The sequence below is a fragment of the Egretta garzetta genome, unplaced genomic scaffold (assembly GCF_000687185.1).
Source record: "Egretta garzetta isolate BGI_Z169 unplaced genomic scaffold, ASM68718v1 scaffold287, whole genome shotgun sequence".
Lineage (NCBI taxonomy): Eukaryota > Metazoa > Chordata > Aves > Pelecaniformes > Ardeidae > Egretta > Egretta garzetta.
In genome coordinates, this window is record NW_009260435.1 from 11,966,193 (window position 1) to 11,983,812 (window position 17,620).

At 39.0% G+C, this 17,620-nt stretch overlaps 1 protein-coding gene across 1 annotated transcript in view; it reads right to left on the reverse strand.

Moving 5' to 3' along the window:
• Positions 1-17,620, reverse strand: part of FBN1 (fibrillin 1) — a 145,469-nt gene that overhangs the window by 125,643 nt on the left and 2,206 nt on the right. Inside the window, 4 exon segments of the mRNA XM_009644016.2 lie at positions 5,412-5,507; positions 7,101-7,196; positions 14,019-14,117; positions 15,022-15,104. Of these exon segments, the coding sequence (XP_009642311.2) occupies positions 5,412-5,507; positions 7,101-7,196; positions 14,019-14,117; positions 15,022-15,104 (374 nt within the window).

The window sequence follows — 17,620 nt, forward strand, 5'->3', positions numbered from 1 at the left end:
AGGAAAACGGTGTGCAAGAATCCTTATTCCAGGCCATCATGCTTAGCCATCCTTTAGTTTGCTGCTATAATACTGTACATGCATTCATGTTACAGGGCTGCAGAAACTACATGTCTATGTCAACAGATGTGTTTCTTGGAAGACAGCTACAGAAATCAAGTTTATTCAAATGTTTGCCAGCTACCATATGCTGCAATACTACTTTAAATGCAACATAAGGCTTTGGGAACATACTTTTACTGCTATCTACACTTTGTTATTTACTTTCCGTTTAGACTAAATACCAGAGACGGGGCACATTAAGGGGTGCAGTGTCCTCTTTGTGAAAACATTCTACCCATTATAATATTTAGAAAGAAAAAAATATACACAACACTACACTACTCTCAACTCCTTTCAGCGGCTGCAGTTTCATAGAGAGGCTCCGGAAAAGATATTTTTACATATGGCATTAATTCTGGGAACTTCTAATAATGGCCAAATATAATTAAAAATTATGCAAAAATTCCTGCCATGAAGAGAGCAGTACAGAAACGACTCTGTTTGAAGTAAAAGCAATCATTTGCTCATATTCTGAATCCAGAAAAAAAACAAAACACACGTGGTAGCTTTTTAATATTTGAACTACATCAGGCCCAATTCTGCTCCTATGTGAAGCGAGTGGCACAACTCCAAAATGCAGCAGGATTGAGCCCCTGATGTTGTCACAAGCATTCAAGTAAACAAACAGGGCTGTAACACATTCTAAGCTTCCACTGTGTTCCTCTAAATGGATCCAGACAGAAAAAGAAAAGCACATTTCATTGCATTTTTGCAATACAAGGATAACAACAATGTACAATTTTATATTATATAGAATTCACCCTCTTAAAGCATAATCATCCAAATGTCCAAAGAGAAACAGATTCAAAGAGCCAAGAAAGCTTTTATGCACAACTTTGGAGGACACAGTTCTACCAAATCTGACAGGGATGTCTGATCTGTCTGAACTTCTAACATGACTTTTTTCTCTGGACTTTCATAAAGTGCATGACATAGGGATGTTTTCATGTGACCCAAACGTAGGCATCTCACATAGCCAGCTAAATCTCCTAGGCTCTTTTACAGACAATAAAAAGAGCTGTCAATGTTCTCAATCATCCTAAGGGGAACATAAATTAAGTCTCTGCTCTCAATCTCTTCAGCAACTCTAAAAGGAACCACAAAATCTGCAACTCACTCAAGTTATTAAGCATTAAAAGTCAAATGGCATAAAGATGGCATCCAGTTTTTAACCAGTAGAAGAAATTTTGCTCTGATTGTACCTTCATTTTCTGTTACCTGTGATTTCTTTTCATTAACAATATGACTACATGATATGCTAAAAGCTGAATGCACCTCGCAGATCTTAACTGACTCTGAAAGCTTGGGCCAAAATCCAACAAGGCCCTTAAGCACTTGCGTAATTTTAAGCTTATTGACATGTCAAGTTTGAATTTAAATGCACGTCAAAGCCTATCACTGGATCGCAGCCAGAGAACTCAGCACCTTCCAGAAGGAATCCTTGAAGTTCAAATTTTAACTGAGCCAATACCCATGAAAAGTTTTCCTTTCTGGACTATGCATTTTAAATGTGTCTTAAATTGCTGTAGGAAGCATTTCCAACTCCACTAGACTTTTATTGTTTAGCTTATGTCAAGTTCACCTTTTTGATGAACGTTATCCCACAGAAAAGCCAGGTCTGTTGTCCTTACGATACACCTGCATATACTTGACAGTAAGCCCAGGAGGCTTCCCCCGCTATGGAAAAGTGCCAAACACCATACACAACAGCTTGGGAGCTAAGGATACATGCATACCACTTTCGACCATGCTACAGTTATCAATCCAGCTCTGACGAAGCTTATCTCACCAGTGACATGGTACCTGCTCCTAGAACATGAAGAGGAACTCCACTGATAATAATGAATCTAAAAATTCCTTTTGCTCATGTTTACAGTGTTTTGTACCATCATTAACACTTCCAACACACACAAAAAGCAGTTTGTGTGCCAAACCTGTCCAAGGCCAGCTGCTACCCTCTCAAAGAATGACCAGATAAATACATATAAATAGTCAAGCCACAGATTTTATGGAGTCTGCTGCACCGTGAAAGCAGCACGCCTTTCACCAGATAAAGCCCTTTTATTGTGGACATATTTGAAGCTATTGACCTACACAGAAGTCTTGCAGATCTTCATTAACAATCATATGGTCAGCATTTACTGAGGTAATACCAATCAGCCTAATTTGTATTACAAATATGGACCAAATGTACGCAAAAACTACTTAAAACAGTACACACAGAACTAAACAACTTGCCTCTGGATGCAAGAAACTGGCTCTAACTTTGCTGCAACCACCTGCAGCATTTTAATTGTTTTCCGTGTCAGATTACTGGAATAACCCCCATGAATTCGGTTGCCTCAGCACTGTTTTATTCAAGACAGTTCTCGGCTATGACATATGCAGCAAAGGCTGGAATATTCTTTGGTCTGTGACATACGTGCCACAAACACTCTGCGACTGTTACTATTGACACTTGTAGAGAAAAGCACTGCATGATACACAGCAGTACATTACTTACATCTCTGTTAGCTTGTGGCATGGCATAACCTAGAAGTCAAACCACAGCCAAACAGATGGAGAATGTGCATGCCACAAAACTGTATCACTTCACATTATAGTTATATCCCAAAGTGGTGTTTCCAAAACAATCTGCCTCTCCTGCTTACCCCAGAAATGGGATAGTTTAAGAGACTATTTCTCTTGAGTAATTTCCTCCCCCCGCCCTCCACACACAGAGATGCTTTGGTTTAGTTTTATTCTACACACCCACACCCTCCTGCCTTTTTTTTCTTTCTAATAAAGACACAGTTTTACTCTACAAGGCATGAATCCTGTCAATTTACTGGATAATATCCATCCACATATACATCAGAAGCCCACCAGGGAGTGTCACAAATCCACATAACTTTCCAAAGCTAGATTCAAAATACGGACCTCTTATTTGGTTGACAGATGTGTAAAATCATATGCAGCCAGACAACTCCCTAATGACCACACAGGTGCATGTGCTGAACAATGCAAGTTATTCTGACTAAGACCAACATTAGCTTATACTTGAAAAGTTATCTTCAGAAAAAGTTTTTCTGATGGCATAATGTGATTCTGGGACCAAAAACCACCACACCCTTTTTAGAGGAGGGGAACATATTAGCTCAGCTAGGTAGAGAGGCTGCAGGGAACCTCTGTGAAAGAAGCCAAATTTCAGAGGTTTTCTAGGAAGATATGACTACCATTTGGCCTCAATACTGCAGTGAGCATTAGCCAGAAATACTACAGCTTATTAATGTCTATTTTCTCTTCTATTGATAACTATAGAATCAAGCACATGTTCTAAGTAAAAACTGCCTACAGACAAGGGATATAACTTAGAGATTTCCACCTCAGTTGTGCTCAGTAACATGCATGGGATTTCATGACGGCATGATTTGGCTCAAATGGCTCTGTGTCACCAGTTTCTCACTCCACCCGACACAAGGCAGGAACCCTGAGGGACAGGACTGAAGCTGCAAGCAGGCTTCAGCCTTGAAACTTGCCCTAATGAGGTAGAGTCAAACTGGTCCCAGATCAGGCAACATAAAAACAACATTGAAAAATCTTTTTCTGAACTTGCGCTTCACACCTCCTCACTGGACTGAAGGCTCAAACCCCTCACCCCTGGAGAACAAGCAGCCACTGCTTGAAATTCAAAGCCTTTGCAGTAATATTCAGCACATCAATTATCTATGAAGCCTTCTCTTCAAACTTGGGATTTTTAACCTAATTTTCCATTTGTCTTACTCTTTAACAGCAGTGAGATCCCAAGATTCAGAACAAAGCTACTTCTCAATCTTCAGAGAAACTTCACCATCATACTTTTACAACACCTGAGTGGACAACTGGCAAGACTGCACACAGTACCAACACAGCAATTTTATCTGCTGTAGGGAGCTCAGCACATACCTTCTTCATCCTACCATCTGCTCTAGTGCAGAACAAAAAGCTTTGGTCCCCTAAGATTTATTGTTCTGCATCACCCACCTATACTGCTCATACAAAAAAGCCAACTGTTACTCCAGGTGCAGCACCGACAGCGGTAATCATCTGACAGAGTCACTGACAGAAATTTCATGTGCTAAACACATCCCCTACACACAAGGCCCCAAATCAGGTTATTAATGTCTATTCTGTCCCAGGTTCACAGATATGTAACGCAACCTATTGTATGAGTATTATGCATGAATTTCCAACTAAACAGATCAATTGATAGCTCTAACAAGTGAAAATGTTTTATTTTTAATATTACAAAATTCAACAGAAGGATTATACCTAAACCTTGTTCAGTCTCTCTCAAATGAACCATTAAATTGGTTTAATAGCCCTGAAAAAAATCCGTACACCAGATAAGACAGTTGGTATAGCTGTGTTTTCATCTGGAAACAGCTGTGATTATCACTATGGATACACTAATAAAAAGTTAAAATTGGTAACGATACATCTGTACAAAATGGAAAGAAGAATTGAATAAACTCTGCCAAAATAAAACATGCCAAAGACAGACAGGCAAGATGCTGCTTATCATTGGTAAGCAAATGTATTGGAGATATAAAGAGATTTTCTGATGACTTAGAAACTGAAGTTTGAGTAAAATCACCTATCAATATTTTTTATTTGCCACCTCTTCCACTGGAGCATTTTCATAGCAAAAAAAGTAAACAAAAGAAAGGCCTTCATCAGTTGTATGTGTGTTTCATCCTGGCCTCTATCCTTATGAAGCTCACTTATTGCTAAAAATGCTACTTAAAATTTATTTTCAGTATTGAGACTAACAGAACCAAATCCAAGCAATTTAACCATAGATTAGAATAGGTAAAGGCTTGACAACCCCCCTTTTAGAATAAGTAAAGGGGTATTTTTGCCCCAGGAAAAGAAAATGATACTTGGTAAACCTACCATGAACTGAGGAACTAACCATTAAAATCATATCAATCAACACTTGTGATATATAAAAATCACAAAAGAAGGTAAGATTGAATGTTTGGTTTTAAACTAATGCTAAATTTTTCTTTCTCATTAAAAAGACCATTTAAGAAAGTTGTTACCATTTTAATTTGTGTTATTCCATAACTAGTATCTCCACAATTTTCTTAGACTGGAGTTTTCCTTTCAGTAAAGTTTCCTTACATTGCAGATGCATCTACAAGAACATTAATTCTATTTTACTTTCTCATAGGCAGCAAAAAAATACTACTATTTAACTATTTTATTCCATATTACTATTTAAGTATTTTTAAGTTACCATTAAGCAAGTTGGAACATTGATTTTTCCACTGTTTTAGGGCACATACCTCTTTCACACTGAGGTCCAGTAAAGCCATATGTGCAAGCACATCGGTTCGGAGCCACGCATCTCCCTCCATTTAGGCATCCATTTTCACAGACAGCTGTATCAGAGGGAAGGCAAAAGTAATCTTTATTGAGCTATTTCCAGAAAGACATGAGGGTATGTACTTGACCAGCTCAGGTAAACTGGTTAAAATGGTAAATAACAGGACAGGATACTTGATTTTCCAGAATCTACTTATGATCTTTTCCTGTTTCCTGGCCCCATTAGTATAATGAATTCATCTTTTCAAAGGAGCATAATATAAACACAGTAATAATCAGAGCTTTTCTGACCTCTCAGAGCCTTTCTCTTTGGGATGGCTAGACAATTACATAACTTCAAAATAACGACTCTTCCAAACTTTCAACAAAGAAACGCTGAAATAGTAGAGATTGCAGATAGAAGGTGCAGAATAAAATTTCATCTGTAAATCCTCAAAATTCCTTCCTATTCAGAAGAAAATTTAAAAATTTATTTGTTCTTCTACTGTAATAGAAAACCAATCCAGTATTAAAAGGCTGTTTGCTGATGTTCAATAATTTATGCTATCAATTAGGATAGCAAAATGTATTCAATATCTATTTTGACTAAGTTAGTCCAAGATATTATTCCCCCATATGACACTGTCACTAGATTCAGAACCCCATTTTCCTCATAATAAACTCCATAAGCAGTTGCTCTCAAAAATAATCAGAAATCACATTCACATGGAAAAAAACGCTTTTAAATACAATTTGACGCTCATTGAGTAATGTTATTCTTTGTTCCGTTTCACATTCACTTCAGTAGAAAGAAGGTTTCCATTTATCCTCTTTTATCCACTTGATATTTCACAGAGAAGGCAGAAATACAATTCTTAATCCTTTCACCATGTGATCCTCTTCCAGATTATTAGAGTAAATTCCTGGTCCCACTGAAGTTCATGTAAAGTGTGCCATTGATTTTGACAGAGCACAAAAGGTTTTCATTAAATGAGCTAAACACATTTTCTCTGTCAGAGCAATAGTTCACTAGATAGCAACATGACAGCCTTGGTTAAAAGCAGTGTCTACATCCTTATTTGAGTTTCTTCACAGCATTCCAGCCAAGAAGAGCAAAGAGACCACCAGAGTCAGTTTGGGAGAGATTTCAAGCAGCAGATCCAGGAATGCTGTTGGCTCAGGATTGATTGAGAAAATCAAAAATACGTCAATCAACTCTAATAAGACAACATCAAAATGAACAGAATTCCTAAAGCATACTAGCTAAGTACTAGCAAGCCTCTGAAATTAAAACAAGTCTTTGTATTAAAAAGCTTAATTTTGTCTATAAGACGAAAACTGAATCCCATGTAAATTCTAAATGTATGGCCTATTGCTCTAGTGAGTAGAAAGCCCTGGAGGTCAATGGGAATTATAGTAGTGTGAGAACTACAGGATTAAGTTATATCCAATTATTATGAATTCACATGATGTTTATTTTAATCGTCCTGATCAGAAAGAATTCACGCAGCATTCATTACAAAGTCATGTGTTTTCCTGTAAAATTCCACTGTACCTGATCAAAAAAAAGCTCAACATCAGCTGAAATTTAGTGCTAAAGGGTGCCCAATCCACATACCCCAGAATTACTTAACTGTACACAGTATCTACATTAATAAAAGTGTACTTACGCTGTCCACAGTGTGTTCCTGTATATCCCTTCTGACAGAGGCAATGGTCATCACTGCAGCTACCTCCATTCATGCACCGGATGTTACAGTGTTGTACTTGAAAGGAAAAGAGATTTTCCTCAGTTAAATCAAACCAGTCAGAAACACTTAACTGTCTACTGAGGGTTGTTTGGTTTGGTTTGTTTTTTTTAGGGATTGAGTCTATGGACTAGAAACCAGTATTCAAAACCAAGGATGTATATTTTAGGACAGATACTTCAGATGGCAGTACAGAAAACAATATTGATTTACAGTTCCTAAGGAATGTAGCACATGGTGCAAGAACTTGATGCCACCCTTATTCACTGAAGTCAAAGGCATTTCATATGAGCATAAATCCACATAATTTGTCTCCTAGTTTGCAATGATGAGAAAAGGCCATTGATAAAGGAAAAGTACTAAACTTCTGGCAGATACCACCATGAAGAAAGTGTCTTATCATCTGGGCAATGGGGGAAGAAAGTATTAAAGGGAAGCATATAAGGAAGCTCCTGAAGACAGCCTGGTTGTGCCAACACACACAATGCCAGAAGCTGATCTGCCCATGTAGTACTTCTTGCACGAAAAGGAAAAATAAGAGTGATTTCTTTCTGTGTGCCATCTGTGGGTTCATGCCATCTCCAGGTAAAGCTGCTGCCAGCTGGTGTGCTGGGGGCTGCAGAGCTCACAGACAGCATTTCCCCAGAGCCAACAACCTTCCTCTGCAAGGAGCAGCAGCAGGGGAGCAGCAGAACACTCTCCTCAGCTGCGGCCCCACCATTTATAATGATTAGCATGCAGCTTAAGTCTCATGCCAGTAAAGCAGAAAAGTTGGTGCTGCATTTTTCTAGTATTAAGGACAAATATATTTTTTAACTAGAGGTTAGGAACAACATCAAGTATGTTAGGCTCTTCATCAGGCATAGAGAAGCAGGCAGGCCTCCTGAAGTCCTCCTTACGGGTCCTGTTGTTCAACACAGCTGTGAACCGGGGCAGGCACTCCAGTAAGCAGCCAGGAAATGGTTTTCCTCTTAACAGGAACCACATGAAAGGCTCCTCCCCAGATAGGATTATGGTCAGATCAGCGTTTCAGTAGATAGTGATGGAGCACTGGATACCTACACCATGCTGTCTGAAATGCTCAGGACTGAGAAATAGAAATTGCATGTCCCGCCAGAGCTTGTTGCTAACAGGTGTCATGCCAACCACTGAATTTTTCCCATTGCACAAAGCCCTTAAGCATCATTTGGCTTTTACAGTTCAGAAGTATGTGAATGGAATTTATTTTTATTTTCAAGTAGAAATAGTAATTTTAACTGTGTTGCCTTCTATAGCAATATGAATCCACAGAAGATAAACATGCAGCTGGAGAAAGGATTTAAAACAATCTAGCATTTAAAACACCAGTACTCTTAATTCTTCAATTATAAAAGTAAAAACTGTATCTTACATTTCTTATGTGTCTAATAATTATGGTACATCTTTGTTCTACTTTGGATGTACTTCAGTACTTCAGGCAACAAAAATGTACTAACATTCCTCAACAAAGAGTAAAATTGTCTGCAAATACAGAGTGAATAGCTGGTGAAGATTTTTGGATAATGTCCTAAGTAGGTCAGAAAAAGGTGTATAGTTACTTTAAAATGTGTAGTTCAACTTAGCTTTATACAATCTTAGAAAAACAGAGGGGATTACAAAAAGCATAGGAAATGATATCATCTGTCAAGCAGGGAAGGAACTTAAAAACCACAAACTGATTTCAATTAGAGCAAGCTATGCCAAGAGCTAATTTCCATTCCCACATGAAGACCAAAGCCATTTAAATAGTTTGAACTACATTTGAGATAAAAAGGTTAACAGTAGCTTATATGATGATTTTCCTATTATTTGTTCAAGTAAAAGTAAAGTATATTTCCCCATTTTGGGATAAGGAGTGGTTTTACACATAACACACACACAAAGTTTCCATAATTTGTCTTACTGGTTCTTAAAGGAACTTTTCCAAGGTAAAATATTTCTTCCTCTTTTAAACTAAAATCATTATGGGAGACTGCTGGGACACCCAGTCATCTTCATTAAAATGAGCCATTCAAATCAGTGAGCTTTCTTCCTTATTACCATGCAAGAAAATCAGTGAGATACAGTTAGTAAACTGATTATTTATTTTCTGGCCTCTTTTGAGGGAATATTGAAAATAGTATTTCCAAAATCATGCAGACTATTCTGAAATATTACCCTTCCAAAAGTTTATAGAAACACATGCAAAGGCTGTCTGGAGCTCAGAATGTGATTTTAAGATTGCATTTTTGAGAAGTAGCATATTAATGCAGATCCAGAGTCTCTTTTATCAACAATTTCATTAATGTCAGCAGAGATATTCAGTAAATGAAATAACCTGTTCCAAGTTATCACACTGACAGAGACTCAAGGAAAAAGCACAGGAATTACCATAAGGCTGGTAAATCAATGCATATAGCTTTGCCTTACCTCAGCATGCACAGCAAATGTTAACAGCATTAACAAATTATTGCTTTTAATCAATTATTGCTCTCTTTCAGATCCAATTTGTAAACAGTGAGAACTGGAAACTTCTGAGTCAGAACGGGAGTAACTTCAGGAACATAGCTTTATAAACCTGCAAAAGAGCCAGCAAGACCAAACGCATCCAGACATGCTTAGTGTGAGGGCAAGGTTTGTGTTGTTTACCAAAGTGAAACAACAATCTGCACACTTATGCATAACAGTCCTGACTTTCTTAAATTCCCAGCAAAACTGAGTAAAGACTTCATCACACCAAGAGCACCATCACACCACAACCGCTCATGAAACGTTCGGGAGCTCACCAAGCAGCCAAAAGGTAACAAAAATGCCATCTACTCTGTGATCCCAAACTAAAAAACGTAAGGTGTGAGGGACTGCGGCCCTCAGGTGAGAAAGCCAGCAGAGCCGCTCTCCCAGCACCCCAGGCCGCAGGTGCTCCTCAGGGCCGGCTGGCGGGCACTGGAGGAGAGGCTGCCTCCCTCTTTCTGTGCCACTGCCGAGGAAACGCTCCCAACCCGGGCCGTGCATGACACAGGGCTTTGCCTGCCAGGAACTGTAAACAAGGAATGACGGCCTCATCACATCCCAGATGCTCAAGTGTGCTTTCTCTGTCGAGTGACTGACTCAGGAGACAGATGGTGGCTAGCGCCGGGACGGGACGCGGGCCTGCAGCCCCACATGGGGTGCTGAGAAAACCCACAGCAGCCTTGAAAACTCTGGAAACACTTAAAATTGAAGACTTTTTACCACCTCTGACAGCAGCAGAATGTAACAGAAGGGGCTGAGCTCCAGGTTTTACTGCCGTTGAATGGACATCTCCCACACCGCCCCAAGGAGTAGGATTCTGGGGTGCAAAGCCAAGGGCCCAGGCTCCAGCCTCCCCCCCACAGCACATGGTCTCTCAGCAAGACCTCAGTCCTCAGCTGATGCCTCTGAGGCTGCTCATGGGGGGAGTGGAACCGGCCCCATTTTGCACTCAGGTGGTGTAAGCAGCCTGCCAGAGGAGCGCAGACACTTGTCCCTGCCGGCTGCCACCCTCAGCACACACCGCAGCTCTCGCTGCCTCTGCCACAGCTCCCTTCCTTCAGGCAGCCCCATCAGCAAACAGCTTCCCTGTTTAGGCCAGCCCAAGCCATTCTGATTAAAACAGGTTGGAAGCAAAACCAGTGTTTGAACTCAGAGACACACCTGACCCATAACCCTGGGGGCAGTGAAAGGTGCCCGATGCTGAAGGAGAGACCCTTCTCCTCCTCCTCTGCCTCACTCGCCTCCTGGCTCCAACAGGGGCAGAGCAGCAACTCCAACAACATGGCAGGATTGTAGGACATGTCTGCAGCACAAACAGGGGCATGGCTGCAGCACGAACAGACAAGGCCAAAGCAGCCATGGCCCGGGTGGTTTGGCAGGTAGCAGCGGAGCAGCTGCCACAGAGCTGGCACAGCACAGGGTGTAGGACATCTCCCCACACATGCACCTGCAACATCAGAGCCACCCACAGATCACAGCCAGCGGAGGGGATGCCTCCACACGTGGCAATCTTATCTCCAAGCCTACTGTAAGCATACCCAAAAATTCACTAATTACACAGAAACAACCACTACTCAGCCAGCAAGTTCATTGATGTCACGAAAACCCCTGCTGAGAAAACCACCAGTTGATCTTTTCAACCACGAATCAGATTCCTAAAGCTGACTCGTAACCAGAAAAGTCCCAACAACTGACCTGCGTGAGAATCAAACTTGAAGGCTTTGTTTTGCTTTCCAGTCCACATGCTTTCCAATCTGCATTAATTATTTGATTCCAGCAGACAACCAGTCTGTAAGAGCCACTGAATTTGGTTTCTGCCTATGGTTGTACATACTATAAAAGCTGTGCCCACTACTGATCCCTTAATTACTGAAGACACACGTAGCTTAAAATATCCAAAAGACAACACAGACACATCTTGTACATCAGAAGCCATACATTTAATCCTGAGAGATCACGGTATTTTCACTCATGTTTGTTATTTGTATTTTAAATGTGACAAACTTTTATCATCTACTTTTAATTTTTTATTATTATTTTAATAAGAGTTTTCTCTCATTTTTTAAAACATATAATTAAAATAAGGTTTCATGAATGCATATTCTGACAAAATATTAACTGTTACCAGTGGGAGTTGGCAGTAACCCTTTGATGTCAAACAGTATTTTTTATGTTTACGTTTACTTTGTTTCCTAATAGCAGATCTAAGTCATTGTGGTCTATTGTGTAAATACGTATTCATGGATTTTGTCTACAGTGCCAACAGAGCAAATAACTTACAGAAAGTGTATGTTCTGTAAGTCCTAATGAGGTGCTGGGTCATAAACATTATTACAAAAGAGTGCACAGAGGCAGTGGAGTCTTTTCCCTGTACAACAACTCAGGCACTTTTGCTTTTAGAATTGGTCTGTTTTAATAAAATGTTAAGTGTGGGCAAACCTCTGTAGCAATGTAAGGAAAAAAATGTCAGCACTGATTAAAGCTTATGATTAGTAGAATATTCATACCTAGGAGAAGTAACTGTCAACAACCAAAATAGCTATGTCATATAGGCTTTAGAAGCTGCTTGACTAAAAACTGTAGTAAAGTCCTTCTGCACCCATTTATCTGTGAAACTCCAATGAAGGCTACAAATATGGAGATCAATGGTAGAACATTTCAGAAAAAGAACCACAAGAAGAACTGTAACTTTACTCATACTCTATTTTTCTTTTAAGTCTTGAGTCATTAAATACTTCAGTGTGGCCTAAGAAAAAAATGAGGTAATGCTAAGGCCCACTCGTTCCTGCCTTTTACTAAGGTGCCAAAACATGTAACAGATGTAGGGATATATCTCTCCTTCTGTACCCTGAAGGGGACCTGTGAGAAAGTTGTACCTTCTTTTACTGGCTTACAGGATTAAGGCATATCCACCTGGTAAACCAGTAGCTGCAAAGTGAGGCAGGAACACACCACCACACACATTTGTGCAGCATTTTGCACCCTTCCTCCTTCCAGTACTATCTGGGAGCTCCATTGCGCCATACCCTCCTCCTCATGCTGGTCTCTCCCTAACAGGAGCCTGAGAAAGGGGTTGAACTACAAAGAACAATATTTACCATTTTAGTACATGCCATTCCATTACATTCCACAGTTGTTATTGTTTTTCCACTGTTACTGCATGAAAAGGATGCTAAAGCCACAAGCTGAAGTGGTCAGTTATGTGGAAAAACTCTTATCAACTAGAAAAGGCAAGGTAAAAAATACAGGGGCAAAGCAGACCACACACTGAGTCTGAAAAGATATTCAGAATTAAAAGGATGACCATTTTGCATAATATTACAGACCTCAGCTGAGTGCATCCCCCACTGACTTCAGTTAACATGTTGTTCAGATAGTTATGGGCATTTATGGGAACCAGTTTCCCCCCAAATTATTCCTTCACATTTTATATAAAAAACAAAATCTTCTATATTCTAAGAGACAAGGACTGTACTTAAAAGAGAATACAGTGGAGATTACAGCTGGCATCTCAGACAGGAACTGAGATACTATCCCAAGCAAAATCCTACTTCGTATCAGATACTCTACCCATGATTAGCCATTGAGCTATCTGGTTCATTGAATGAATTTAATTTCTTTTTTGTGGATCTGGGGAACCTTCCTTGAAAACCTGAAATCCAAACACTTCTAGGAAAGTCATCTCTGAAAAGTTTCATTTCCAAAACATCTGTTTTTTTCTGAGAAGCTGTTCCACTTAAAAACCTTCACCAGTTCTGTGCCCCTAGCACCTATATAACACCTCTAGCACCTGTACCTCTATCACCTGAAGAAGGTCAGCAATATTAGATTCAGAAGATGTGTACTGAGCTTGGCAAGGAAATGCTACAATACTTGTAGGCCTATGTATGTAAAATACAGCATAGTGTCTGACTTAATAACCCCCAAAATGAGAGAAGAATTACAAAGCAAGTCAAATTCAGTCAATTGTCAACAGTCATCTCTCATTACAATTTTTGTGCTGCACATTTGTGCATGTCTAGCATTGAGCACAGATAAGGGATTTTCCAGAAAGCAAGGAAAACTGGAATTAGTGTTACAAACTGGCAAATGAATATAGCTTCCAATAAAACTAATTTGGTTTTAATTTGGCAGAAAAGAGTGTCCCCAATAGCTAGCCTCTGAGTCATTCTTCAGTTTCATCATAGAAGGCTACGCTTTCTTTCCTGTGGTAAAAGTACGTTTGGTGACTCAGAGGTTATTTGTCTTAAATACCAACCACTGAACTATCTAACATACCTTAGTAGCTTCACAGACTCAAAAGAGCAGTATCAAAGACACAGAAATACTTACTTGATTTTGAACCACAGGAGGGGGCTATCTGACCATTTGGGCATGTGCACATGTTTGGTCTAGAGCAAAATCCATCCCCACAGGAATGTCTGCAGATTGCTATAAAGAAAACACAAATGCCTTTAAAATATGCTTCAAAAACCCCAAACACATAAAAAACACCTAATAGAAAATATGCATTCAGCACCATAATATAAATACCTACAAACTCATTAAATTGCATACAACCAATACCAAAACAGTTCTTCCTGTTCATCCACATCTCTATAAGGGACAGCTAAAACCTAGATCTTCACAATCTCTGGAACATGCCCCAGGCCACACTAGATATAGGGAGATTTCCTTGGAAAAGTGAAACTGTGGTCCATTTTACCAGACTGCTCTTGGAGGAAGGATGGCACTGAGGCGGCATGACAATGCTCCCTGTATTTCCACACCAGACACACACAAGAGTAGTAATTCCCATCTGACAGCACATTGCCTCAGTATCTCTGGAGAGGGTCTTATCAGCCTTAGGCAAAGTGCCTTTAACAACCATTTCTGGTACATTGTACACATGAATACGCATACAGCATGATGATGTATGTATGTGTATATTTATATCCCTACATATATATTTCAGGGATATGGTCCAAACAAGCAGAGCAAATGTACTTGCTGGCCCGATGCTGTTGTCTCCTTCCATTTACTTAAATAGATTAACATGTTCCACAGCTACTTGCTCCTGAGAGTCCACACACCCCTTGGATCCCTTTACCACAGACTTAAAACAGAACATGTGGATGAGATTAATCCTTTGTTAAATACTGGTATCACATCACTGTATTGTAGCCCACAAAACTTGTATATTAGCTTAATATATTTAAAATGGTAAAGAAATGATGTTTAGTTGGTATTGAAACCATACAGAAACACGTTTCAGTTCTGGTATACAATTAAAAATACCCTGACATAGAGGAACAAAGATAAACCTCAGTCATAACATATAACTGGATTAACTTACGGACTATGCATTGGTTTCCACCAGGTAAAGTTTTCCATCCAGGGCAACAGTAAGCATTGTAACGTGATCCACACACATTTGGTCTGGAAAAAAAAAAGGATGAATTCTTATTTTTACTCAGAAATATGTTTTAGAAATAGAGGCATAAAAACGGAAAAAGTAAATCACTGCAATATACATTTCAATAATTAAATCTAGAAGCGTTCTACATTTTTAGCAGAACTGTGTGCCTTCAGTCGTTGGGTTTTTAGGTAACATACACTTTTACAAATTGAAGATCACATTATAAACACAAAATCAAATCAGTAACATCTGAACAACAGGAACAGAATGGGCAAAACTTGTCTCATATCACTCCATATCTGGAAAAGTAGCATGCAGGGGCTTTGTGCGAAACTCCCATTTAAATACAAAATGAAGGTTCACACTCATCATCATTAGTGAACACAGAGGAAATCTAGGGCCTTTGCATGATAACTTTTAAGCTTCATGTTGCTTTCTCTTCATTACTCTAAAGCACTATTACTGTTCCCTGTTTTGTCCATGAGCAAAACTACGTATGTATGTATGAGTGAAACATGCCAACCATGACATTAGCCAAACAAACGAGCCAAAATATGTAAATGCTTCATTAGCAAAAATTACTTACTATAAAAAAAAAAAAAAAAAGGATGGGGGTGCATGTAGAGATAGGGTCCTGTGAAATGAATATGAAAGGCCTACTGTACTTCTTAAACGAGGGACCCGCAGGAATTTTTCTTTCCAACCCATTCCTCTCATCCATATTTACCCTTTCAAATAGCTATCACTAGAGCTTACAAGGAAAGCTGACAGGACATGACACTATTCCTATCATGATTTTATTGCTAAAAATAGAAAAGTTTAAATGGTTCTATGCCCCTCACGGATAATAAGTATTTTTTTTAATCTAATTTATCCTTTTTATTTCATACATCTACTCATGCAAGTAAAGCTAGTAAAAACAGCCTCAAAAATGGGAAAATGTGCTGCTTTTTGTTGTATGTTTCATGACCTTATCAGAGGAAAATTTTACAACCTCTGTTAGTATTGTGAACAATTACTCAATAGATTAATGCAACTAAAGCTAGCTATGAACTAGTACTTCCTAGAAACTACTTTATTAAAATACTGTATACAAATTAGAGACAGAAATAAAGTGTTTATTGTTTTAGGAAGGGGGTTCTATTATTATTTTGTCCTTGGTCTTTCAGAAAGTTCTTCATCCCTAGTATTGTAGCGTCTAAGTAAACAACAGTTACCTCATATGGTGAGGCAATTTAAGACAAACAATCTCGATATATACAAACATTTATTTATGCACATTTTCTAACTAACAAGACTTTTATACTGTATTTATTTACGGATCTGCATTGTTAATGCAATTTCAAGTATTCTGATTACACTAACTTTGGTGACACCTAGTCTTTTCATCAAGTGCTTTGGCAGAAACTACGTAAGTCAAAGCAAAGGCTACCATTACCTTCCACTGGTTCTGGATAATTACAAAGTGGTAACCGAGGTGAATGTGAGCGACACAATTGGACTTGTTGCACAGGCCTTTTCCCTTCCTGCAACTGGTGTTACAGATTCAAAGTCTTATTCATATAATTCCAATGTATTCAGTTTTAGTAATGTCAGCTTTCCTTTTCCCTGCAGGGCTATAACCATATAACTTTCCTAGAGTTCCCTGTTCATCAATGCCAAATGTTGCTCCACGACCATCTGCCAAGTAAGACTGGCAAGCAGACAAGTGAGATTGCTTTTCACCTTCTCCAGTCAGAAGAAATAATGGAACTTATTAAGACAGACAGAATGGGTTTGTTGCTACCTGTTACAACCTACAGGCATAAACCACCCATTTCTGATCTGAGTTGGTAAGAATTTATAAACGGCTGACCATAAAGTGATGTTTAGGTACTCTGTCAAATTTCAGTCTGGGCAAATACACGGCTTTGGGGACCATCTGGTCCAAGTTAAGAGTCAGGAGCAGATTTTTGTGCCATGGGGAAACCTGATTTTTAAAATCTGTTTCCAAAATAGGGCTCTGGAATACCTAGATGAGCCAGCAACCATGAAGTCAGAGACCCTGGGAGCCCTGAGGCTGTCCACAGGATAGGCTAAGCTGTACACCCAAGAAGCAACAACTCGTATGCAGCGTGCTTAGCTTTAAAAAAAAAAAAGTAATCAAACTGTACTTCCATGGAACAGTTTGAGTCTGACAAGTGCATTTTCCAGTGGAACACTTTTTCATCAGAAAGCTGCTGTCTAGCTTATAAAAGAAACCTATATTAAAGTCTGAATGGTACTTCTTTGAGAGGGAGGGAGTGTTCTTTACTCATGCCTATTTGTAAAATGTCTTTAAAAATAAATAATTTGGAAGGTTAAATTAATTTATATTTATGAGGTGATCAGACACTATAGCAATAAATCCCCATAAACAAATAACGTATTCAAGGGAATAACAATTGACCTCATGTAAAATCATGAAAACCATCAATCAAATTGTAAAGGCTCTATCATGGTACTTACTTTAAACAGTTTACCCACTGCTGTGTTTAATAGAGCATATTTTCCTGCT